This window comes from Chlamydotis macqueenii, chromosome 1 (assembly GCF_036417535.1).
Source record: "Chlamydotis macqueenii isolate bChlMac1 chromosome 1, bChlMac1.mat, whole genome shotgun sequence".
Lineage (NCBI taxonomy): Eukaryota > Metazoa > Chordata > Aves > Otidiformes > Otididae > Chlamydotis > Chlamydotis macqueenii.
Window position 1 is genome coordinate 161,924,015 of NC_141556.1, and position 19,571 is coordinate 161,943,585.

The following is a 19,571-nucleotide window of genomic DNA, read 5'->3' on the forward strand; positions in this document are numbered from 1 at the left end:
CTCCCTACTCCCTTAGTGCGTGAGGGGAGTGAGTGAGAGATTGCATAGTGGAGTGGAGCTAAACTATGACGTTCAGGAATTTAGAAAACACTTAGAGTAACACTGTTTTGCATGTTAATTACTAGTTTGTCCCAGTCTGGTTTAAGTTCAGCTGGGAAAAATAAGAACAATGGATATTGATGACACTGGATCTTTTTTGTAGTCAAATATCAGTCTTTGAAACTAGATGTTTTACTGCATAGATAACCAGTGTTCCTCATTGAAAACTGGTACCTGGGCACCTGATAGAAATAGCTATGAAGTATGCTTATCAGAGATCAAAATGTGAAAGTGAAACTGAATGTTTATGTTATCTTTCTTTCCTGAGTGTTCAGTCAGTTGTATGTTGCCCTTTTTTTTTTTATTTTAATACAGAAAGATGCTCTTATTAAATCCTCTTATGGCTTAAAGCAGAAGAAACCACATCTTTTTAAAAAAGAAAAAAAAAAGATAGAGCTGGTGATCCTTAGCTGATATATTAGTACATGCCTATTTATGCATAGATGTATATGTACTATATATTAAAGTAAGTTAGCACACAATTTCCTTTTTCTCATGTCTACCAAAAGTGGTACTTGGCTAGAATTTCTGCACTCAGAACTCTGATTCCCCTTAGCAGAGAATTTCCACTAGGACCAGGGAAACTATTACTGTTCTTGGCTCTTCCCTCCTGGAGATTGATGCCTTTTCAGCAGTGATATGAGTGTTTGTACTTGCTACAGCAATTTAGACCCTGATGTGTTTCTGCAAATTGCTAGGCTGTAAGCTGTGTCAGCTTGGGAACAGACACAATACCTTCTAGGCGGACAACAACATCTTTTAGAGGCACATAACAAAAAAGCTACTCCACCGTCAGAGCTCACAGACAGTGAGGTTTACTCACAGACGGTCTGAAATATTACTGTCTTCTCTCCGGAATGTGTCAGTATTTTATCCAGGGAGAATTACATTTAAAATGCATAAACGACTTAGAGAACAGGAATGAAATTTCTCGGGACTTCCATAACAGATTTCTAACTATTAGACTAATGTAATGTTCTCCCAATTTTTTTTCTTTTATTTTAGTATTTTGTTTTGTTTTGTTTTGGCTTTGATTTTACTGAGTGAAAATCAGTGAATTTGGCTTCAAGACTTTGTATTAAATTAACAGAAAACTGAAGAGAAAAAATCTCAATAGACACAAGCAAATTTAATCCTTGTTAAGCCACAGAATTTGAAATTTGACATAGTCTATTTTCATCATTATTACACTATCTAAACTTGAAACAAGCATGATCGTTGCTCAAACTAGCAAGTATGTTCATAGGATTACGAAGTCTCAAATAATATAATCTGAAATTCCAGTAATTTTCCAGAAACACAGACATAGGTGGCCTTTGTGTGATTTACAGCTTTTCCATAAATGTTTTCTACAACTTTATTGTTGGAGAAGACTTGTCTTCACACTCAAATTTTCTCAAAAATTGAAAAGGTTTTGTAGAGTTAAGCCACAATTTGCTCAATACAGTATGTTTATTTTCCAATTTTTTCTTATCTTCATCTTAATTTTAAAATTTGATTGAAAAGAGAACAGAATAATCTGGAATTCCTTCTCTTACTCTTCATCGATAGGGTTGTTAGCATTTGTACCTCCTGCTGTCATGCACATGGTGTTTGAAAACCTTCGTTCTTAATGCAGTAAATCCCTGGGATTAGTTGTGTTTTATCTCTGTACGTGGTGTCCATCATTACTGGAAGGAGAAAAAGATATCTAAGACAAACACATCAGAAAGCATTTGTGTGAGTACTGAACTGTGATTTGTACACCAAAAGTTGTCATATACGAGATTTCGTGAGCAAGAGATGCTAAGATGGTAATCAAAAAATGCAAAACTAGCTGAGGAGGATACTTACAAAACTGGAGTGAGGATGAAATTTAGTGGTGAAATAGGAAATTATTTTAGCACTCATGTTGTTTATAGTAGTATTAACCCTGGCAAAAACAGATTCCTGGCAAAAAGGTCTACATTAAGCTTATAGTACTTTTTATTAAACTCATAGGCAAGTGTGGCTAAAAACCCCACTAGGGCTTAGTCCCGAGTGAGGGTAAATTACAACAGATGGTATTGCCATGGCTAGTTGTGAGAGACTGTCGAATATTTTCCTCAACATTGTCGAAACATCAAACCACCACCCCAACAATGGCTTCCTGTTATCTTGCAAGGCAACTCCTGTTGTCTTGTGAACCTGTATGCAGAGCTGGTTCCGAGAAATCTAGCCCTACCCACACCACCCCCCCCCCCCGCCACCATGCGCCCAGAGATGCATATCACCCGGTAATGGGCATACCTACCCCCCCGGTAATGGGCATGCATACCACCACCAGGTGAGGGATGCGGCTAGGAAAACCAGCTCTTGACATACAATGAAAACAACCAACATAAAAGGGGAACTTTTGTCACCGGACTTCTACTTCATTCATTCAATGGAATACACATTTGCTGGAATACACATCCACGGAATGGACATTGAGACGACCAACACCAGACGGATCGTTCCCCCATCGAGTGAACTGGACTGATGGGACGCCGCAGCTCCGTGGCTGTAGCTATTACAACTAAAACTCTTTTCCCTCTTTCCTTTCTCTCCTTTCTCTTCTATTTACAAACTTCTTGTCGGGCTGATAAAGTTACCTGGCACTTGACTCCATTTTGAGTCTTAATTCTGTTCCCGAGAATACGAACAAAACCACGCTCCAGTGTGTGAGAGGTTGGTCCAGCAGCCCCTAGCCTCTCAGACTCGTCTGAGGTCGGCTACAATGCAAGGGGGCCTTCCTCTCATCCGAAGTTGGAACGTGACACTAGTAACTGTCCATCAGCTTTGAACTGAGTTTTCAAATCTTCCAGACTGATACTCGTCAGAGTTGCTGTCTGAATTATTCTTTACTTTCCTGCAGCTTTGTTTTGCTTGGTTTAGCTGTGACAGCAGTTTGGTTTTTTTTAATAATTGACCAGGTGGCTACGGCAAATTTGCTTCACTTTCATTTGTCTTTGCATGAGACAATCATAGGTTTATACAGATAGCAGTAACAAGCAGTGATTCAGTGTAGAATTAGATATTTAAGACTTTAACACAACAATTTAATGCAGAGAGATATAGGCTTAGTGCAACAGCAGAGTCCTTGAGAAATGCAGACACAGGACGTAGTGTAGAGGAGCACAGGCATGGGATGATAAAGGACAGGGCACAGGGCTGGTCCTGGGAACTGCATGCCTATAAACAACTGACCCATTGTCAGTTACAAAAATGCAGACCTGAAGTGGGACAGAACTAGTTTTAAGGGCAACAAAGAGAACCAAGAGATAGTATCTAACACACATAAATGGCACCATATATATCTATATATATAGTAAATTCAGATGTAATCTAGAGCAACAGATGAATGAAGGAAGAGCAAAGGTATAAAAACACGTGAGGAAGCACATAAAAATGACATAAAGTCAGTCCCGAGGTGGGGAAGAATAATCCGTCAACATCATATTCCTCCCTTTGAAGGGCCTCAGATACTCATGACCCAACATAATCCCTCTTCTGCAGTCGGAAACTACCAGTTTTAAGACCCAGACAAACAGTGGAAGGCTGAGTATAAAACTGTGAAAAAGAGATAGAAACCATGTAGTTTATGTATTACAATTTATTTGTATTATTATTCTTATTGAGACTTTTTCTGTGTGTAAATATTCTAACCAGGTAACTATGTTTTCTTTCCTTTTCTCTAACAGTTAGGTCTAGACTAATAATGATTCTTGAATTAGATTGTCAAGATTTTTTAATTATACTCGCAGTAAGTTCTTGGCTTTATATGTATGGTGCATTTCCTCTTTGTCTATAAACAAAACTAGGTGTAAAACTAGGCCCCTAGGTTTCAGCAACTAAACTAGTCCAGAGTGCAGAAAAGGGTCATTCAGTGAGAGTTTAAGTTCTAGACGCATGAGTTTAGACTACTTTTCTCCTCTGCCTAAAGACACAGAAAACTTCTTGCCTATCAAGGGTGTACCTCAACATTTCTCATAGAAATTCCTTTGTCAGTGACTGTCCTCATTTTTAGTGGCTTTCTAAAGTGTTATAAAGAAACAGGATTTTCAGGGCAAAAGATTGAAATCAAAGAAATTAAGACAGTAACTTCAAAATACTCATTTTAACCAGGTATTATTATGCAAGTCTATATACACGTTTGAGCAAAGGTAGTTTCCTCTTACCCTTGGTGTTTATGTTACTAAAGTGCTGAAAATTTTATCATCAAGTTACATATTTCATAGGAAAATACATGATTTTTTTTTCCTTAGAGTCATATAGGTAAGAGTTTACCATATAATTTTTTGTTTGCTAGATTAATTTTTTTATTTGTCATGGTACACATATAACCAGTATAGAGCAGAGAAATGCAAATTGCTATTACCTGTAATGTTGTGATGCCTTTCTGAAAACAATCTTATTGTATTAAATGTATCAGTTCAGTTTTGCATGTAGATAATACAGAATCAAGCTATGCTTGCAGTTATATTGATGGAATTCAGTAGTCTCACAAATGTCTAAAAGAAGAACCTGGCCCATGCACTAATTACCCATTCTACCAATGTTCTGAAATTACAAATACAGTATTTTTTATAGTTTACTGGAGATATAAATTACAGGCAACATTTATTCTTCAACATTATGTTACTTTTTACTTTTTTTTGAAGGCCTAGTATCCCATATTTTGTTTTACTTGATAAACCTCTGATCTTTTTTTTTTTTAAAATAAAAGGTGAAAGACAAGGATTTCACAAATGACTCTGTCTCCCAAAAAGCAAGAATGTGAACAGACATGAAAGATATTTTTAACAGCTAGCACAAAGTTGTTAGCTATATATGTAAATAAAGTAAACTGCAAGTAAGCATGAAAGCACGTTCTCCTGCTATACAATACCAATCTCCAGACATAGCTATAGAGAACAAAGAAACAGCTCAGGGTAAGGTATACTGGTGTATGTATTTGGCAGTATGTTTTTGCCCATCTGTTATAGTTTTTTCACGTGTGGAATGTATCTGAATAAAAATCAGATTTTGGTGTGATTTTTTTTTTTTGAGTGGCTATATCCTGCTTTAGGTACTGAAGTATGAATCCTTGCACAATATGCAACTGTGAAAACAATTTTTTTTTCAGTATGTGTTTATTATATGTTTATTAAAATGTTTTGCTATACGTAACATTGTGTCCACTTGCTATAAAGGTTTGACTGAACTGCCATGAGGACTATGGCCACCCCATCTGTTGTAGCAGTGCTGTTGTCTGTGGAAATGAAAAGTGAACTGGATCAACGTGATTCTTTGGGTCAGAAATACCCCAACCAGTTTTACGGCATGGTCCTGTAAACTCTTGTACCAGCACAAATGGGAGAGGGATATAGATAGAAGCAGAAAAATCAGAAACTGCCACTGAGAAAAGTCTCCATGTGACTTAAGAGACTAACAATTGATTTAGACTGCCTGACAAACCTGGAGAGACTTAGTTGCGACACCTAAATTAGGCATGCACAGGAGGTGATCTTAGCACAGCAGGTGATCTTACCACAGCCCTCTACGCTGAAAGGGGTGATGAGACGCATCGACCGAGTCCTCCCAACCAGAGAAGCTCAGCATGTTTTTCCTTTTCAATGTGAGCTGGTAAAAGAGCTTCGTGGGATGCCAGGTATATTGTCTCTAGCATTTCACATTTACAATTCCCAAAATAAAACAAAAGTTTCCAACTGCCAGATATGTACATATTTGTCTGGCAAAATCTGTCAAGCCAGATTTTTTGTTCATGCATCACTAGGAAGAAATTAGGAGTTAGAACTTAGTTAATAACTTCCTGACATTTGCAAGAGCAGAATCTGTGTTTTACAAGGGCTACATTATCTTTTTAGTCTAATGTCATTAGAAACAAGTTTTTTTTTTTTAATTCCTATTATAAGAAGTTGTGACTCAGAGTACATAATTTTCTGAATAAGATTCATGTTTACATAGCTATTTCAGAGTGGAACTAATCTTAAAAAAAAAAAAAATAAGCAGAGATAGCTTCAACCCCTTATTTTAATTCATGCTCCTGAGAAGATGCTATGGAAATATTTCAGATTAAGGTTAATCTGAAATATTTGATAGGTTAATCTAAACCCTGTTATGAACTGAACACAAATATTATCTTCATAAACATACAGAAATACATGGATAGAGAAATAAAAGATGTATATGTGTATCTCTCTATAGAAAGAAAGACCTGGTTACAGTTATGCTTCGTCTTTCACTAGTTATGAAAGGAACAATGATACTTGCTTCTGAAGGAAATAATTGCTTTTTGTTTTCTTTAACCAGCTACACTTAGGAAAGTGACACCTTGGAATATTTATCTAAAGTGCTAGACATTAGTTATGAAAAAAAATACTTCAGTACTTTTTTTCCTAGGAGGTGCAGGTACATTTAAACATATAGATACTCTAAAGAAAATTTTTTAAAAAATGAACATTTAAGAAGAATAGCTCAATCTTACCAAATAAAAATATTACAGATTTTTGAAATGTTGTATTTTTTAGAATTATTCTTTATATGAAATATTATTTTACAAGTAACTACACTGTCCTGTAAGAAATTATTCCCTATAAAGCTCTCTTACCTTACGGTTGCTGCATTTTTTAAATTGTATTGAGATCAGTTACACAACTTTAATAGTGAAATCCATTGCAATTTTAGTATAAACAGCATCTGATGAGTGCCTGTCTGAAAAATGGTACATTTTGAGTAAAGTATTTGTACTTTGAACCATTTCAGCTATAATGCATGAAAATTTAATTTAAAAGAAAGCAAAACAAAACAAAAATCTCATTTACCAAAGGTTTTGTGAGATACAGAGAAGTTTTAGACTGTTAAAAATGTCTGAGTGAAAACAAGTGGAAGTACTCAGAGCAACCAAGACCCAGGTGCCATTTCTCAGGTCATCTGGGGAGCCCAGTGTCTGCCCTGTGCTGCCTGTGACCCGCTGTTGGAAAAACCCTCTGCATCCCGAAGCAGTTGACCCAGAGTGGCTCCCATACACATGGCATGCAGTCCACCATTTTATGTGGATACAGATATTTTTACACTGTATTGTCACAATCTCTATTTTAGCCTTTTTTTTTTTGTCCTCCTGGCTTCTCTAACATACTCTGCATTTCTTTCTGCTCAGTGCTGTTCCTCATTTCATTGTTGGCTTTAACACAAGCAACATTTCAGAGTTTTTTTCCTAATTGCCATACTTGGAGCTACATTTCAACATCCTGCCTTGCTCCCACAGTTTCTTGCAAGGCTACCTTCCTTGCAAGGTAACCTTGAGACGGATTGCCAAAGAGCCTTGGCTTTCTTCTCCTTGTTCGGACTAATTTTAATGATTTTCCATAGTTCTTTAAGAAACGAGAATATTTCTTTATAGTATGGTAGATATGATGAAAGAACCATGATGCAGCCTGGCAGACGTGTGAGTCTAAGCAATGATGTGTAGTGTGTGATGATATCTAGAAACAGATAGGACAGCAGAGTGAATGAGATCTCATGGCCGAGGGGCCAGTGAGGGATCTCCAGACCTGCCACTATTGTATTCGTATTGCCACTAATTTCTTCATATGTGTCTAGGAAGGAGAGACCTAATTTTCCACTCCAGAAGGAATCTTAGAAATTATTTTTTTTTTTTGCAGGTGCACTGTAGAAGATAAGGGGAACAGGCCATGAAAAAAACTGAGGAATAACACAGACCTGTAGTTAACATAGATCTGAAGAGGCCTTAGAACCTAAATACTATCATTATTTGAAAATGGGACTCGTGTTTCCAAGGTTCTATAGAATAAACTATTATCTCCTTGGCTACCTGGTGCCATCGGTAGGGTCTTGAACAGAAAGAGAGGATGGAAACACAGTCCTTCAGGATATAAATAAAATTCTAAGTAATGAGTATTGGTAGAATTTTTTCTCCACTTCTGAATCTCCTATTCAAAGTTTTATTCCATTTTCCTTGAAGCAACTCTTAATGGTCATTATAAAAAAAAAGTGTTGCTGGACTAGATTGATTACTGACATGAGATGACATGAAAAAGGAAAAGAAGAAAATCAGATTTTCTTTCCCTGAATGACCAGTGTCATAATTTCAGTGTATACTGAGACAACAAGACAAGTGAATTTGAAAAACTACTTTACAAAACCTGCAAAAGAAAATAGAGGTCAAGTATAATGTACACACAAGCACATATGCCTGTTAATGTTGTTTATCTGGGCATGGAATTGCTCTTAGAAATGTTTACTTGCTTTTCTAAATTTTTTGTCTGTTTACCTGTATGTTATACTGTGTGCACTGATGATTAATATCTGTGTTTTGGAATAAAAATATCTACATATGTTTCTTTATATTCGTCTCATTTAAAATTAAGTAAAAACAGTAATTAATGTTTCTAGATCCCAGTCTAGAAAGAGTTCTAGGTACAGTATGAGTGCTTAAAATACCATACCTTTTTTATTCTGTGGTGAAGGACTGTAAAGGAGAAATAACTACAAAATATTCTTTAAATCTTTCTGGATAAAGTGACATGGGAATTAGTCATGGCAGGATAATCAAATCTTATAACAGTAATATCTAATGTGCCATTAGTATTGTGGAACATTTTAGCTTAACTCATCTTATAAAGCATAAGAACTTGAGCCAAGATTCCTGTTGTGATTCAGATTTGCATTTATGTGTCACCACTTCAGCTAGGTATCTAAGCTCCTGATATTACTGATGGAGACTCGGCATATGATTCATGGGCCTCCATACGCATGTCTAGATCTATTTGAGATACAGAAGAATATCCCATTCCGCTGCTAGCTGCCACTCCAGGCAGCTCCCATTTAAGGAAGCCTCTGGAACTTCCTATAAGTCCTGCATCATATATGCCAGCCCCATGAGGATGTCTTGGATACTCCAAGAAATATCAGGTGTCACCAGACACTTACTTTTGGGCAACTGAGTTGCTTTCTTAGGTGTCTATCTTCATATAAGCTGAATAGTGCACTGGGCTTCATTGACTGTGTTACAAAGGGCTCTGGTGACTTGCCCACAGAAAGATCAGAGCCCCTTCAGAGCAGCAACTGGACAATAGGTGGGGGTTTTTTTACATCATCTTAACTGGCATTCATTGCAATTGAATGTTGCCCTGTATTTCCACTGACTACAGGGACAGTTTAGAGAAATAGAGCATATATGTAATACATATGCTTCCTGGAGGAAGGGGATGCCATGCAGAGGCTTGACAGGCTGGAGAGGTGGGCCAAAGCAAATCTCATGAAGTTCAACAAGGCCAAGTGCAAGGTCCTGTACCTGGGTCGGGGCAATTCCAGGTACAAATACAGGCTGGGCAAAGAATAGATTGACAGTAGCCCTGAGGAGATGGACTTGGGGATGTTGATTGATGAGAAGCTCAACATGAGCCAGCAACGTGTGCTTGCAGCCTAGAAAGCCAACTGCATCCTGGGCTGCATCAAAAGAAGTGTGGCCAGCAGTGTCGAGGGATGTGATTCTGCCGCTCTACTCGGCTCTCATGAGACCCAACCTGGAGTACTGCGTCAAGCTCTGGAGCCCCCAGTATAACAAGGACGTGGCCTTGTTGGAGCAAATCCAGAGGAGGGCCACAAAGACGATCAGAGGGCTGGAGCACCTCTCCTATGAGGACAGGCTGAGAGAGTTGGGACTGTTCAGCCTGGAGAAGAGAAGGCTCCGGGGAGACCTTATAACATCCTTCCAGTGCCTAAAGGGAGCATGCAAGAAAACTGGAGAGGAACTTTAGACAAGGGCATGTAGTGATTGGAAAAGAGGTAATGGCTTTAAACTGGAAGAGGGTAGGTTTTGATTAGATATAAGGAAGAAATTATTTACTGTGAGGGTGGTGAGGCACTGGAACAGACTGCCTAGAGAAGCTGTGGATGCCCCATCCCTGGAACTGTTCAAGGTGAAGTTGCATGGAGCTTTGAGTGACCTGGTCTAGTGGAAGGTGTCCCTGGCCGGGGCAAGGAGATTAGAACTAAATGATCTTTAAGGTCCCTTCCAACCTAAACCACTCTTGGTTCTATGATATATATAGCACATATCTAGATATCTGTATGTAGACATGTAGATTCAGATACCTTAATTCAACATTGAATATTAACTTTGCTCTTATCTCTAGATAAAATGCAGTTTTATGTATATCTGCATATACATATACAGTATCTAATACTTTTTTTTTTTAAACTATGAAAAGTAATTCCTGCAAAAAGTAGCTGAGTTTATACTGTGGATTTTTTTTCCTTTTTGGAGAAAAACAGAAGGACAAATTCAACATTTTCTTTTTTTACAGGGATCACATTCCAGAAGGCAGGACTTTTAATAGAAAACTCGTAAAGTGCTAAGCAACTGTTTCATCAGTAGCTACCAGTTATATCTAGGTTTGTGAATAGCAGCACAAAGTCCACATAGAGACAAGTTACTCCTGGTTTAGTCCAGGGATTGATACTCTGATTTCTTCATTAATGCCCTGGATGATGCAACAGAGTGCACTCTCAGTAAATTCTCACAGAAGATACAAAAATGGGAGGAGTAGCTGATACACCAGAGAGTTGTTCTGCCATTCAGAGGGAGCCTGACAGACTGAAGAAATTGCTTGATAGGAACCTCATCATGTTCAAGAATGGGAAATGCCAAGTCCTCCACTTGGAGAGGAATAACCCTATGCACCAGTCTGGGCTCCCAAGGACAAGAGAGGCACAGACATATTGGATAGGGTCCTGAAAAGGGTCATGAAGATTTTAAAGAGATATGAACGAGTCTTATACAAGGAGTGGCTGAGGCAGCTGGGACTGTTTGGCTTGGAGAAGAGAAGATGCAGAGGGGATCTTAGCAAGGTGTATAAATACCTGATAAGGGGAGTAAAGAGGATGGAGCCAAACTCTTCTCATTGCCCAGTGACAGCACAAGAGGCAACGGGCACAAACTGAAATACAATAGATAACATTTAAATGTAAGAAAAATTTTTATGAGTGTTCAAGTGCTGGAGCAGGTTGCCCAGAGAGGCTGTAGAGTTTCCATCCTTGGAGACATTCAGACACCACCTGGACTTGGCCTTGGGCAGCTTGATCTAGTTGACTCTGCTCTGAGCACAGGGTTGGTATAGATAATCTTTAGGGGGGTCATTCCACAACTTGGTGGTTCTGTGATCTCTTTTTTTATAAATTGCTTTTAAGAGAAAGATTATCATAGTCAACTTATTTTTAACATAAAATGTTATAAAGGGAAACATGATTTTGCATGACTATACAGGAGTTAAAAAAACCCAAACAAACAAAAACACACAGGAAAATATTACACAAACAACTTTGCTAATATTCCAGCCTGAGATCAGAGGGGCTGATATTATACAAGCTATCATCAACATTGCTATATCCACCAGATCCCTTATTCCAGGCTTACGAGTGGGGATAAACAAATGACAATGAGACACATATATCAAGCCAGAGCTAAACAGTTACCAAAGACTGAGAAATAGTGTTACCACACTAATCACCGTAAATGTCATATAATCAGCCATTGTTATACATCCTGCTCCGGTTGTATCTAAAGTGCTGCCATGGATGGTTTGATGGATTTGCTTTACGTCACTGAGGTTCGTCTTGTCTGGCATCCCTGCTGAGAGAAATAAGAAAATATAGTATGATCCATGCCTTGTCACTACTGGCAACACGTTATAGCTAGAACAAATTTAAATATCCTCAGCACACAGACTGTCACAGTTTGGTTTCTAATTCTCATGTTACTGCCAAGTTCAAAATCCTTCGTAATTACATTTAGAAAGATACAATATACTATATGGCTACTCATCATTGAAAGTAGTTCAGAGGTCTGCCAGCTCTAAACAAAGTTTTTCTTGTAGAAATGTATCTCAACAAACATTTGCAGGCTGAAGTGAATAGTTTTGCCAGTCCCAGTTGTACCTAAAAGACCACTGCCCATATCTTTCTTGGATTTGAAGGAAAAGGGTAATACTTTAAACGAAATTGCTTGTGTCGGCGTCCCAATATTATTCCAAAATAACGTATAGCTAATGCAAGGTGTGCAGCAAAGTATTCTTGTTATATAAAACCTCGATTTTGTCACAATTTAAACAGACTTTACAACATTGTAAGGCAAAATTGTAATGCTAACTTTAAACAGGAACACTTTTACTGAGTTCCTGGCTGAATACTTGTACTTTTTTGGATCAGGGTAAATACTTCTCCATCTCAAAACAGTGCTTTGTATGGAACACGGATGTAATCACCCATTATATTTCCTCTGTCTGGTTAAACAATCGGAAACAGAAGGTCTGGGAGACACATACAGATTTGGTAGCATTGTCAGCTGTTTGTATTTGCTATGCATACTTCCAGACTAACAGTCTTATCCCATATAATAACTTGTGGCATGCCACTATCAATCAAAATTAACAAGTCTAAATTCAGTATTATTACATGCAACAGATATTGACATTGTAATTACACTGAGACTGAAAAAGGCTTCATATAAAGCAAAGTCAATATTTATGTAATTAGGTCAATACATATATAATTCAGAAGGTAAACTACTGTTGGAACAGCAGCATTAGAAAGAAGCTCAGCTCTACTGAACTGACATATTGATTTTACAGTCTGAGTTTTTGCATTATTATTCATTGTTTAGGTACTTCTTTTCTCTCTGCATCATTAAGAAAGATGAATAAACTAGTGATTCTTTTTTTTTTTTTTTCATTGTTCAAAGGGACTGTGATGAAGTATAAATATTTTAGTCGTGGTGTTATCCTCTTTGTTAAGCTGATTTAACACAAGTTACAGAGAATACTCATTTTTAAAAGGAACAACCTTTTTTTTGGTACTTGTGTTAAAAATACTCTTTTCTCTAAACACAACTTGAAAGCTGCTCTTTGTGAACTTGCTATATCTCCTTCCTGTAGCTTTGAAAAAATGCATTAGGGGGACAGTCAGCTAAAGTCAGTCATGTTGTCTGAAAAACCTGGTAGAATGCATTTGTCTTCTTTGCCGCTGTACTTAAAGAGCAGAATGTACTGGTACTTTCTGTGGATTTATCGATCCGGTGCTCTTGCCCGGAATTTGTGAAAATTAGCTCTGAGTACAATGCAAGTGGACATACAAGGAGGAAGAGTGACAACAGATGTTAAGAAGGAGGCAATTCAACATCTCCTTATCATGTACATTTAGTAACCTGTCTAGAAAAAGACCAGTCACTCAACACTTCACTGAATGAATGTTTGGTGGATCATCAAAGAGGGTATATCAATATGTTTTTTTTCAGAGAAGTTTTGTATGTAGAACAAAACAAAAAAAAATGGTTTAGATAATTTCTCCAGAGCATTTCTGAGGTTTTCACATATTTAAGAAGGCTAATTTCAACAGACTAATTTCTAAATTCAACTCTCACCTACGCAACAAAGCAGCTCACCAAGTGCTATTCGTATAACAAAGCAGATTTTTCCCAGATATCTGTATATTTACAGATACACTATCACAGTAGTGAAAGATATGGTCTTGTCTTAAACATCCAGAATATCAATTACTATAAGAGATAATGATCATAAAAAGAAAAATAATCCTAGATCTTGCACTTAAAGAAATAATCGACTTCAGTTAGAGTATATGATCTGAATCTGAAGGCAATATGACTAGGTATTAATTACTGACTGGACAGTGAGGTTTAATTTCTAGTGAAAATTTCATTGACAATATTATGGAAAACAGGAAAAGAATAGATTAAATTTTAGAAGAAATACTATCTCTTTTTTTTTTGTGTGTGTTTAATTTTCTTTTCTGCCTTTAAACTGCAGACTTTGGAAGTTCCCATGAAAAGAGTGTTTTAAAAAATGTTCAAATCTACCTAATACATTTTCCTTTGATCAATCAAAATGCCATAACGTATTGAATATAATCTCTGATGTTAAATGCATATACTGTTAGAATTGCAGTGTAAACATACAGCAAACCTTTCACCTATTGAGCCCCACAGCTCTACACCACAACTTTTACTTTATTGAAATATGACTTTCAAAAAATATGCTTAGACATGAACCTGTAAAAAAAAATCACTGAACAGAAAAACACTCCTAAACCCCAGTCTATTTTAACAGAACTGTGTTCCCCACCCCCCTGAATGCTATTTCTTTTTTTTTGTTTGTTTGTTTTTGTTTGTTTGTTTTTAGTTAATTCTAATAAGTATAACTATACATTTAATTCCTACACCTAGGCTGTACTTTCTATTTAAATAAGTAGGTTCTGTTGTCTATTACGCACCAGGATTTAAACATATATGCCACTTTTCCTATACTATAATAAGTAATGGAAGTGATCCTTTCCTCTCAATGAATTTAACTTTTGTAGTTCACAGCAGGCTTGCTATGAGAGCTATCCAAACATTTGTAGCAGAACAGACCAAAACCAAAAGCAAACTTGTTTGGTTTTAGTTTCCTCACATGCTAGAAGCTGGAATTATGTTGTAGAAAAGGCATTTAAGTTTCCCAAATAATTCAAATGATCTCTGATAAATGTCTATTTTAATATAAAAATAATACTAGAACTAATATTTTTGACTGGACAATGGTAAAATTCAGAAGTTTCAGCTGAGACGCAGAGCTTTTTTTTTTCTGAAGAAAAGTTAGAATTGTAGCAGAGCAGAAGATAAATCTCTTGGGAATTAAAATCCAAATATAACATTTGCATGAACCATAGCTGTCAAGTATCACATATCTGTCCCCAGCATCAGCTGTGAAACTCAGTGGCTGCCAATCAAAGTATTGTCTTGCTCTAGTTCAGAAAAAATTCATCAGTAAAAGAATTTCACCAACATGTGACAAATATTACAGCATGTCATTATAGTATAACATCTGTAGAGTATTTCTAATGCTCTTTAGTATCTTCTAAAGGTATTTAGAGCTTGTGAGAGGTAATGGTACTGATAGCCTTTAGAGCTGACCTATTATGTTCTCCAGAATAGCTACAGCAACAGTACAATTTCCTTCCTATAGTCAGCAAGAGACTTTAACCTTGATTTGAAAAGTCAGTCTTAAAGACATTGAAGATTTTAATTTGACATGGAGCTTTTCTATTGAGATTGTAAAAATATTACAAAAATGTGCTATGACTTTTGAGCAGTAGATCCTTGCCTACCAAGGACCATGCTGGGACTTTAAGCATTTAAAAATTTTTAAATGGAACATCCTGTAATAATGGCTCAGTTTGAAAGTATTTGTTTGACTGTAGCCTACAATCAAACACCTTACTGTGTTATCTTCTGTCTGCTGAATAACATATATCAGAACTAATATGGCTTTTCAAGGGAAAATGAAGCTGCCAAATGAGCTGCTGTGGGAATCCTGTTGCATACAAACCCCATCAAAGATTTAGAGAGCAAGAACTGTTTTTCTCTCTGTGCATCATTTTTATTATGTTCTGGAAGATTCAAAACACAGCTTTTATGGAAAAAGCATTTTCTATGAGCCTCAAATATGAGGAAGAATTTGAATAGGTATGGGACACTGTTTCAGACAGGAAAAAAAAGTGGAATGTGGCTTTTATGAAACAATACTCCCATGAAGTTTTATGCAAAATTCTTCATAGAAGGGCAAATAATTATTTAAATCTTTGTATGTAACCTGAATTTCAGGATCCTACAACACAAGAGCTTTGAAGAAAAACACTAATAACTAGTTGAGGTTCTATCCCAAAATTCATAAGATTGATCATGAACAAACTTTATGAAAGGTTGAAGAAATACATCAAAGTCAGCTGAACAGACCAAAACCCTAATGTGCTGTACATGAATGTTTAAATATGAAGGTGGGATTGCAATTTATGATAATGAGATACCTGGAAAATGATGACATCTAGGCAGTTGGTCATGAATTCATATATGTCAGTAAACAGTAATAATATTTTGGGGAACTAGAAGATAAATTTGTATGCAAATGATAAAGTAAACTGAAGAATTTCTAGGCAAAGGCAAAAAGAAGAATAGCATAATGATTAAGAGGAACTGAGGAACAGTGATATCAGAGCAATGGATTCAGGCGTTTCCAGCTAGCAAGAGCTAGGACAATCTCCTTACTATGTCAAGTAAATACCAACACTGACTAATACCAACACCTTTTTGTACTATGAAGGAAAACATAATATTAGTTTTATTTCTGCAATTCACAATAACAAGGTCTCTGTAATGACTTTGTGCAGTTAAACTTAAAAAAAAAGATGCATTAACTGATTTTAGTAAAAAAAGAGAGAAAAAACAAAGTATTTAATTTACATTGTTATTCCAAAAATTAAAATAGCATATTAGTTACCAAACCTTTCTTTTTATTTTATTGGCCAATATTTTGCCATTTTTGATGGATGTCTCTTCCCTTTCTTTTACTGTTTTTTTTTTTAATCCAGATTTTATTCCTAACTACATCATATCATGAAAATGTTTCAAAACATAGCTATACTAACTAGATTACAGAGCTGTGTTTGAATACCTCTAACATTCCTCAGTTTATGTGTAGTGGTTGCTGTAAAAATTTGATATATAGATTCCCCTGCTGAACTGTAGCTATATGTGAGAAAAAAAAAGTAATTCAGTATGTATCAGATCATTCCCCAGCTATTGTTTTTAAACCATTATTCTTAAAAACATCACAAAATACTTATAAGTATCCAGTGCTTAGCATGATAAGTAGAAACAATGGACTACCTCTACTACTATTTGAAAACGCTTCCATGTGAAGTTCATGTGGTGTTGACCATGAAATCTCAATAAGCGGAGAAAAAGATGTCTGAGAAGGACTATATTATGAAGGGTACTTGGCAAAGGACTGATTTCTTGAGAACATTTTCATATTTTTTTTATGACTGCATCTGTAGTTGGAAAGGCTAAGGGATGTCCCTAAAAGGAAAGGATATGCTATATTATGGTTGATCATATGCCCTTCTTATACTACACATATAGCAGTACATGTATTCACCCTCTTCAGTAAGTCTGTGTTTTTATGATATAGTCCAACTTTTTCCCTCTCCATTGCACAGTAAGTGAAACAGAAAAGAGCAGGTGAATTGGAATGGATGATCTCAGAGGTCCCTTCCAACCTCAACAGTTCTGTGATTCTAAAAGTATTAAATGTTTCACAATGCAGCACTAGTCATGAACAAACAAATGAAAAAAAAAAACAAAACAAAACAAAACCAAAAACAATCCTGTGGATTTCACTAACAAGTAGTTCAGAGGGGAGGAACATATTGCTTTACCATTCTTTGACTACATTGATTTTGAAGGTGTAAACAGTGATAGAAGACATATCTCTGCTGAGGATTAAGTCAGGAATCAACCTAGTGGAAAATGTATCTCTGCTTTATTTTGTTTAGTTTCCATTTAATGAAGGAGAAATTAACAGCTGATCCACAGAGGCTAAAGAAATGTCAACATTTTCAAGCATTTTTCCAATGAAGCTTTGGGGATTTTTAGGCTTCAGTTTTAAAGAAAAATAAATTATCTAATATTGTATGTTGGTTTGCCATATCTGAATTATAAATCAGTTTACTTTGCCAAATTTCTGAATACTTCAGACTTGCCCTTCAGTGAAGCTCCATTTGCTACAAGGTTCATGAGAAAAGAACAGAAGAGTCAATATTATTCATTTAGAACAAATGAAGACTTTTGCATTATGGAACAAATTGTTACACAAACATACATTTAACTGATACCCTATCAATGAAATTAATGAATTAGCACAGAAAACAGACTTTATTGAGACTAAAATAGTATGTTGTAAAGTTGTTTTGATTAATACCTCCCTGTGGGTTTCTGTGAGGTCTAGAATCTAATTTGAGTGCAATAAATTATTCTATCTGATTGTATAAATTTCAAAAGCTTGTCAGTAAAGGTAAGAGAGAGAACTCAAAAGAGAAAAGAAAGTTCAAACCCAAAAATAATAGATATTACCAAAACAGTAATGCCTCTGATTCACTACTTAAGTTTGCCTATGACTATTGTCTGATGCTTTTGAGGTGGGAGAAACAATAATATACAGATCAGTCCATTGGGACCCCTAATTTCTGACATTCAGTGATCAATGTGTACCTTGGAGCACAGGGATACATATTTATTATCCTTATAAAGTAGAGTGAATGATTCTCACAATTCTCATAAATTCATGCTACATTTTCTACAGCCACTTTGCCTTATCCAAGAAGAAACCAAACCAAAAGCAATGAAAAGCGAAAATAAAAAAAAACAACTGAAAGTGTGGTTACACCTTTTCAGATGTACGAGATAATTTTTAACTATGAAGGTCAGAGTCCTTAAAATACATTCATTAAAAACAATTCAATACAGCTTTTCTAAAAATCACAGATGAGTTCATGTTTTGGCAGAGTAGAATTTCAACTGCTTTGCTATAGTGGTTATAAAGGTCACTTTGTGTCAGAAATGATAAGCTTAAGTGTAAGCACTATCCTGCACGCAGCATAAAGTAGCATTGTGCTGATGCTGAAGTGATGAGGTTAGGAAGATAATAACAGATGACACGTAAGGCGTGATTAATTCCAGTTAGTTTTTCATATCTGTACAGCCTACATGTACAGCTAAGGTTCAACTGGTTAAACATAGCCATCTACAGACATTTTAGATTCAGAGGAGATGGGTTTTGCACTTGGCCCATTCAAAAGACGCCTGGTTCTTATAGAAATCCTTTAAAAATGTCTTGGACATCCTAGAGCATCTCCAGTGGCTTTTGGTACTTCTATTTAGACAGTTGAATTCTGCCCTGCATCAAAGTTAGTTACTGCATCTCCCCTTACAATGAATGTAGAGGAATAAGTAAACGCAGAAGAAGGAGATGGAGTACTCAGATGTAGATATTTAGTCTGAATGTGGACAGATGAATCATAGAATCATAGAATGGTTAGAGTTGGAAGGGACCTTCAAAGGTCATCTAGTCCAACCCCCCCCCCCGCAAGGAGCAGGGACATCCCTGACTAGATCAGGTTGCTCAGAGCCTCATCCAGCCTGGCCTTGAACGTTTCCAGGGATGGGGCATCTACCACCTCTCTGGACAACCTGTTCCAGTGTTCTATAACTCACATGGTAAAAAATTTTTTCCTAATATCCAATCTAAATCTATCCCCCACTCTTTTAAAACCATTACCCCTTGTCCTGTCACAACAGGCCCTACTGAACAGCCTCTCCCCGTCTTTCTTATAGGCCCCCTTGAGGTACTGGAAGACCGCTATCAGGTCTCCCTGGAGCCTCCTCTTCTCCAGGCTGAACAGCCCCAACTCTCTCAGCCTGTCCTTATAGGAGAGGTGCTCCAGCCCTCTGATCATCTTTGTGGCTCTCCTCTGGACCTTCTCCAACTGGTCCATGTCCTTCTTCTGTTGGGGGCTCCAGAACTGGACACAATACTCCAGGTGAGGTCTCACCAGTGCAGAGT

The 19,571-nt window shown here is 36.7% G+C and overlaps 1 protein-coding gene across 2 annotated transcripts in view; it reads right to left on the reverse strand.

The window, feature by feature from the left end:
* Positions 1–10,306: 10,306 nt before the first annotated feature.
* The window catches only part of GPC5 (glypican 5), a 698,961-nt gene continuing 689,696 nt past the window's right edge, over positions 10,307–19,571 (reverse strand). The window contains exon 8 of one of the 2 annotated variants that reach the window (XM_086771461.1): positions 10,307–11,752. In XM_086771461.1, the coding sequence (XP_086627587.1) occupies positions 11,595–11,752 (158 nt within the window). In that variant the 3' untranslated portion in view covers positions 10,307–11,594. Of the gene's footprint in view, positions 11,756–19,571 lie in introns of both variants that reach the window. The other variant, XM_086771454.1, reaches the window with a different exon arrangement.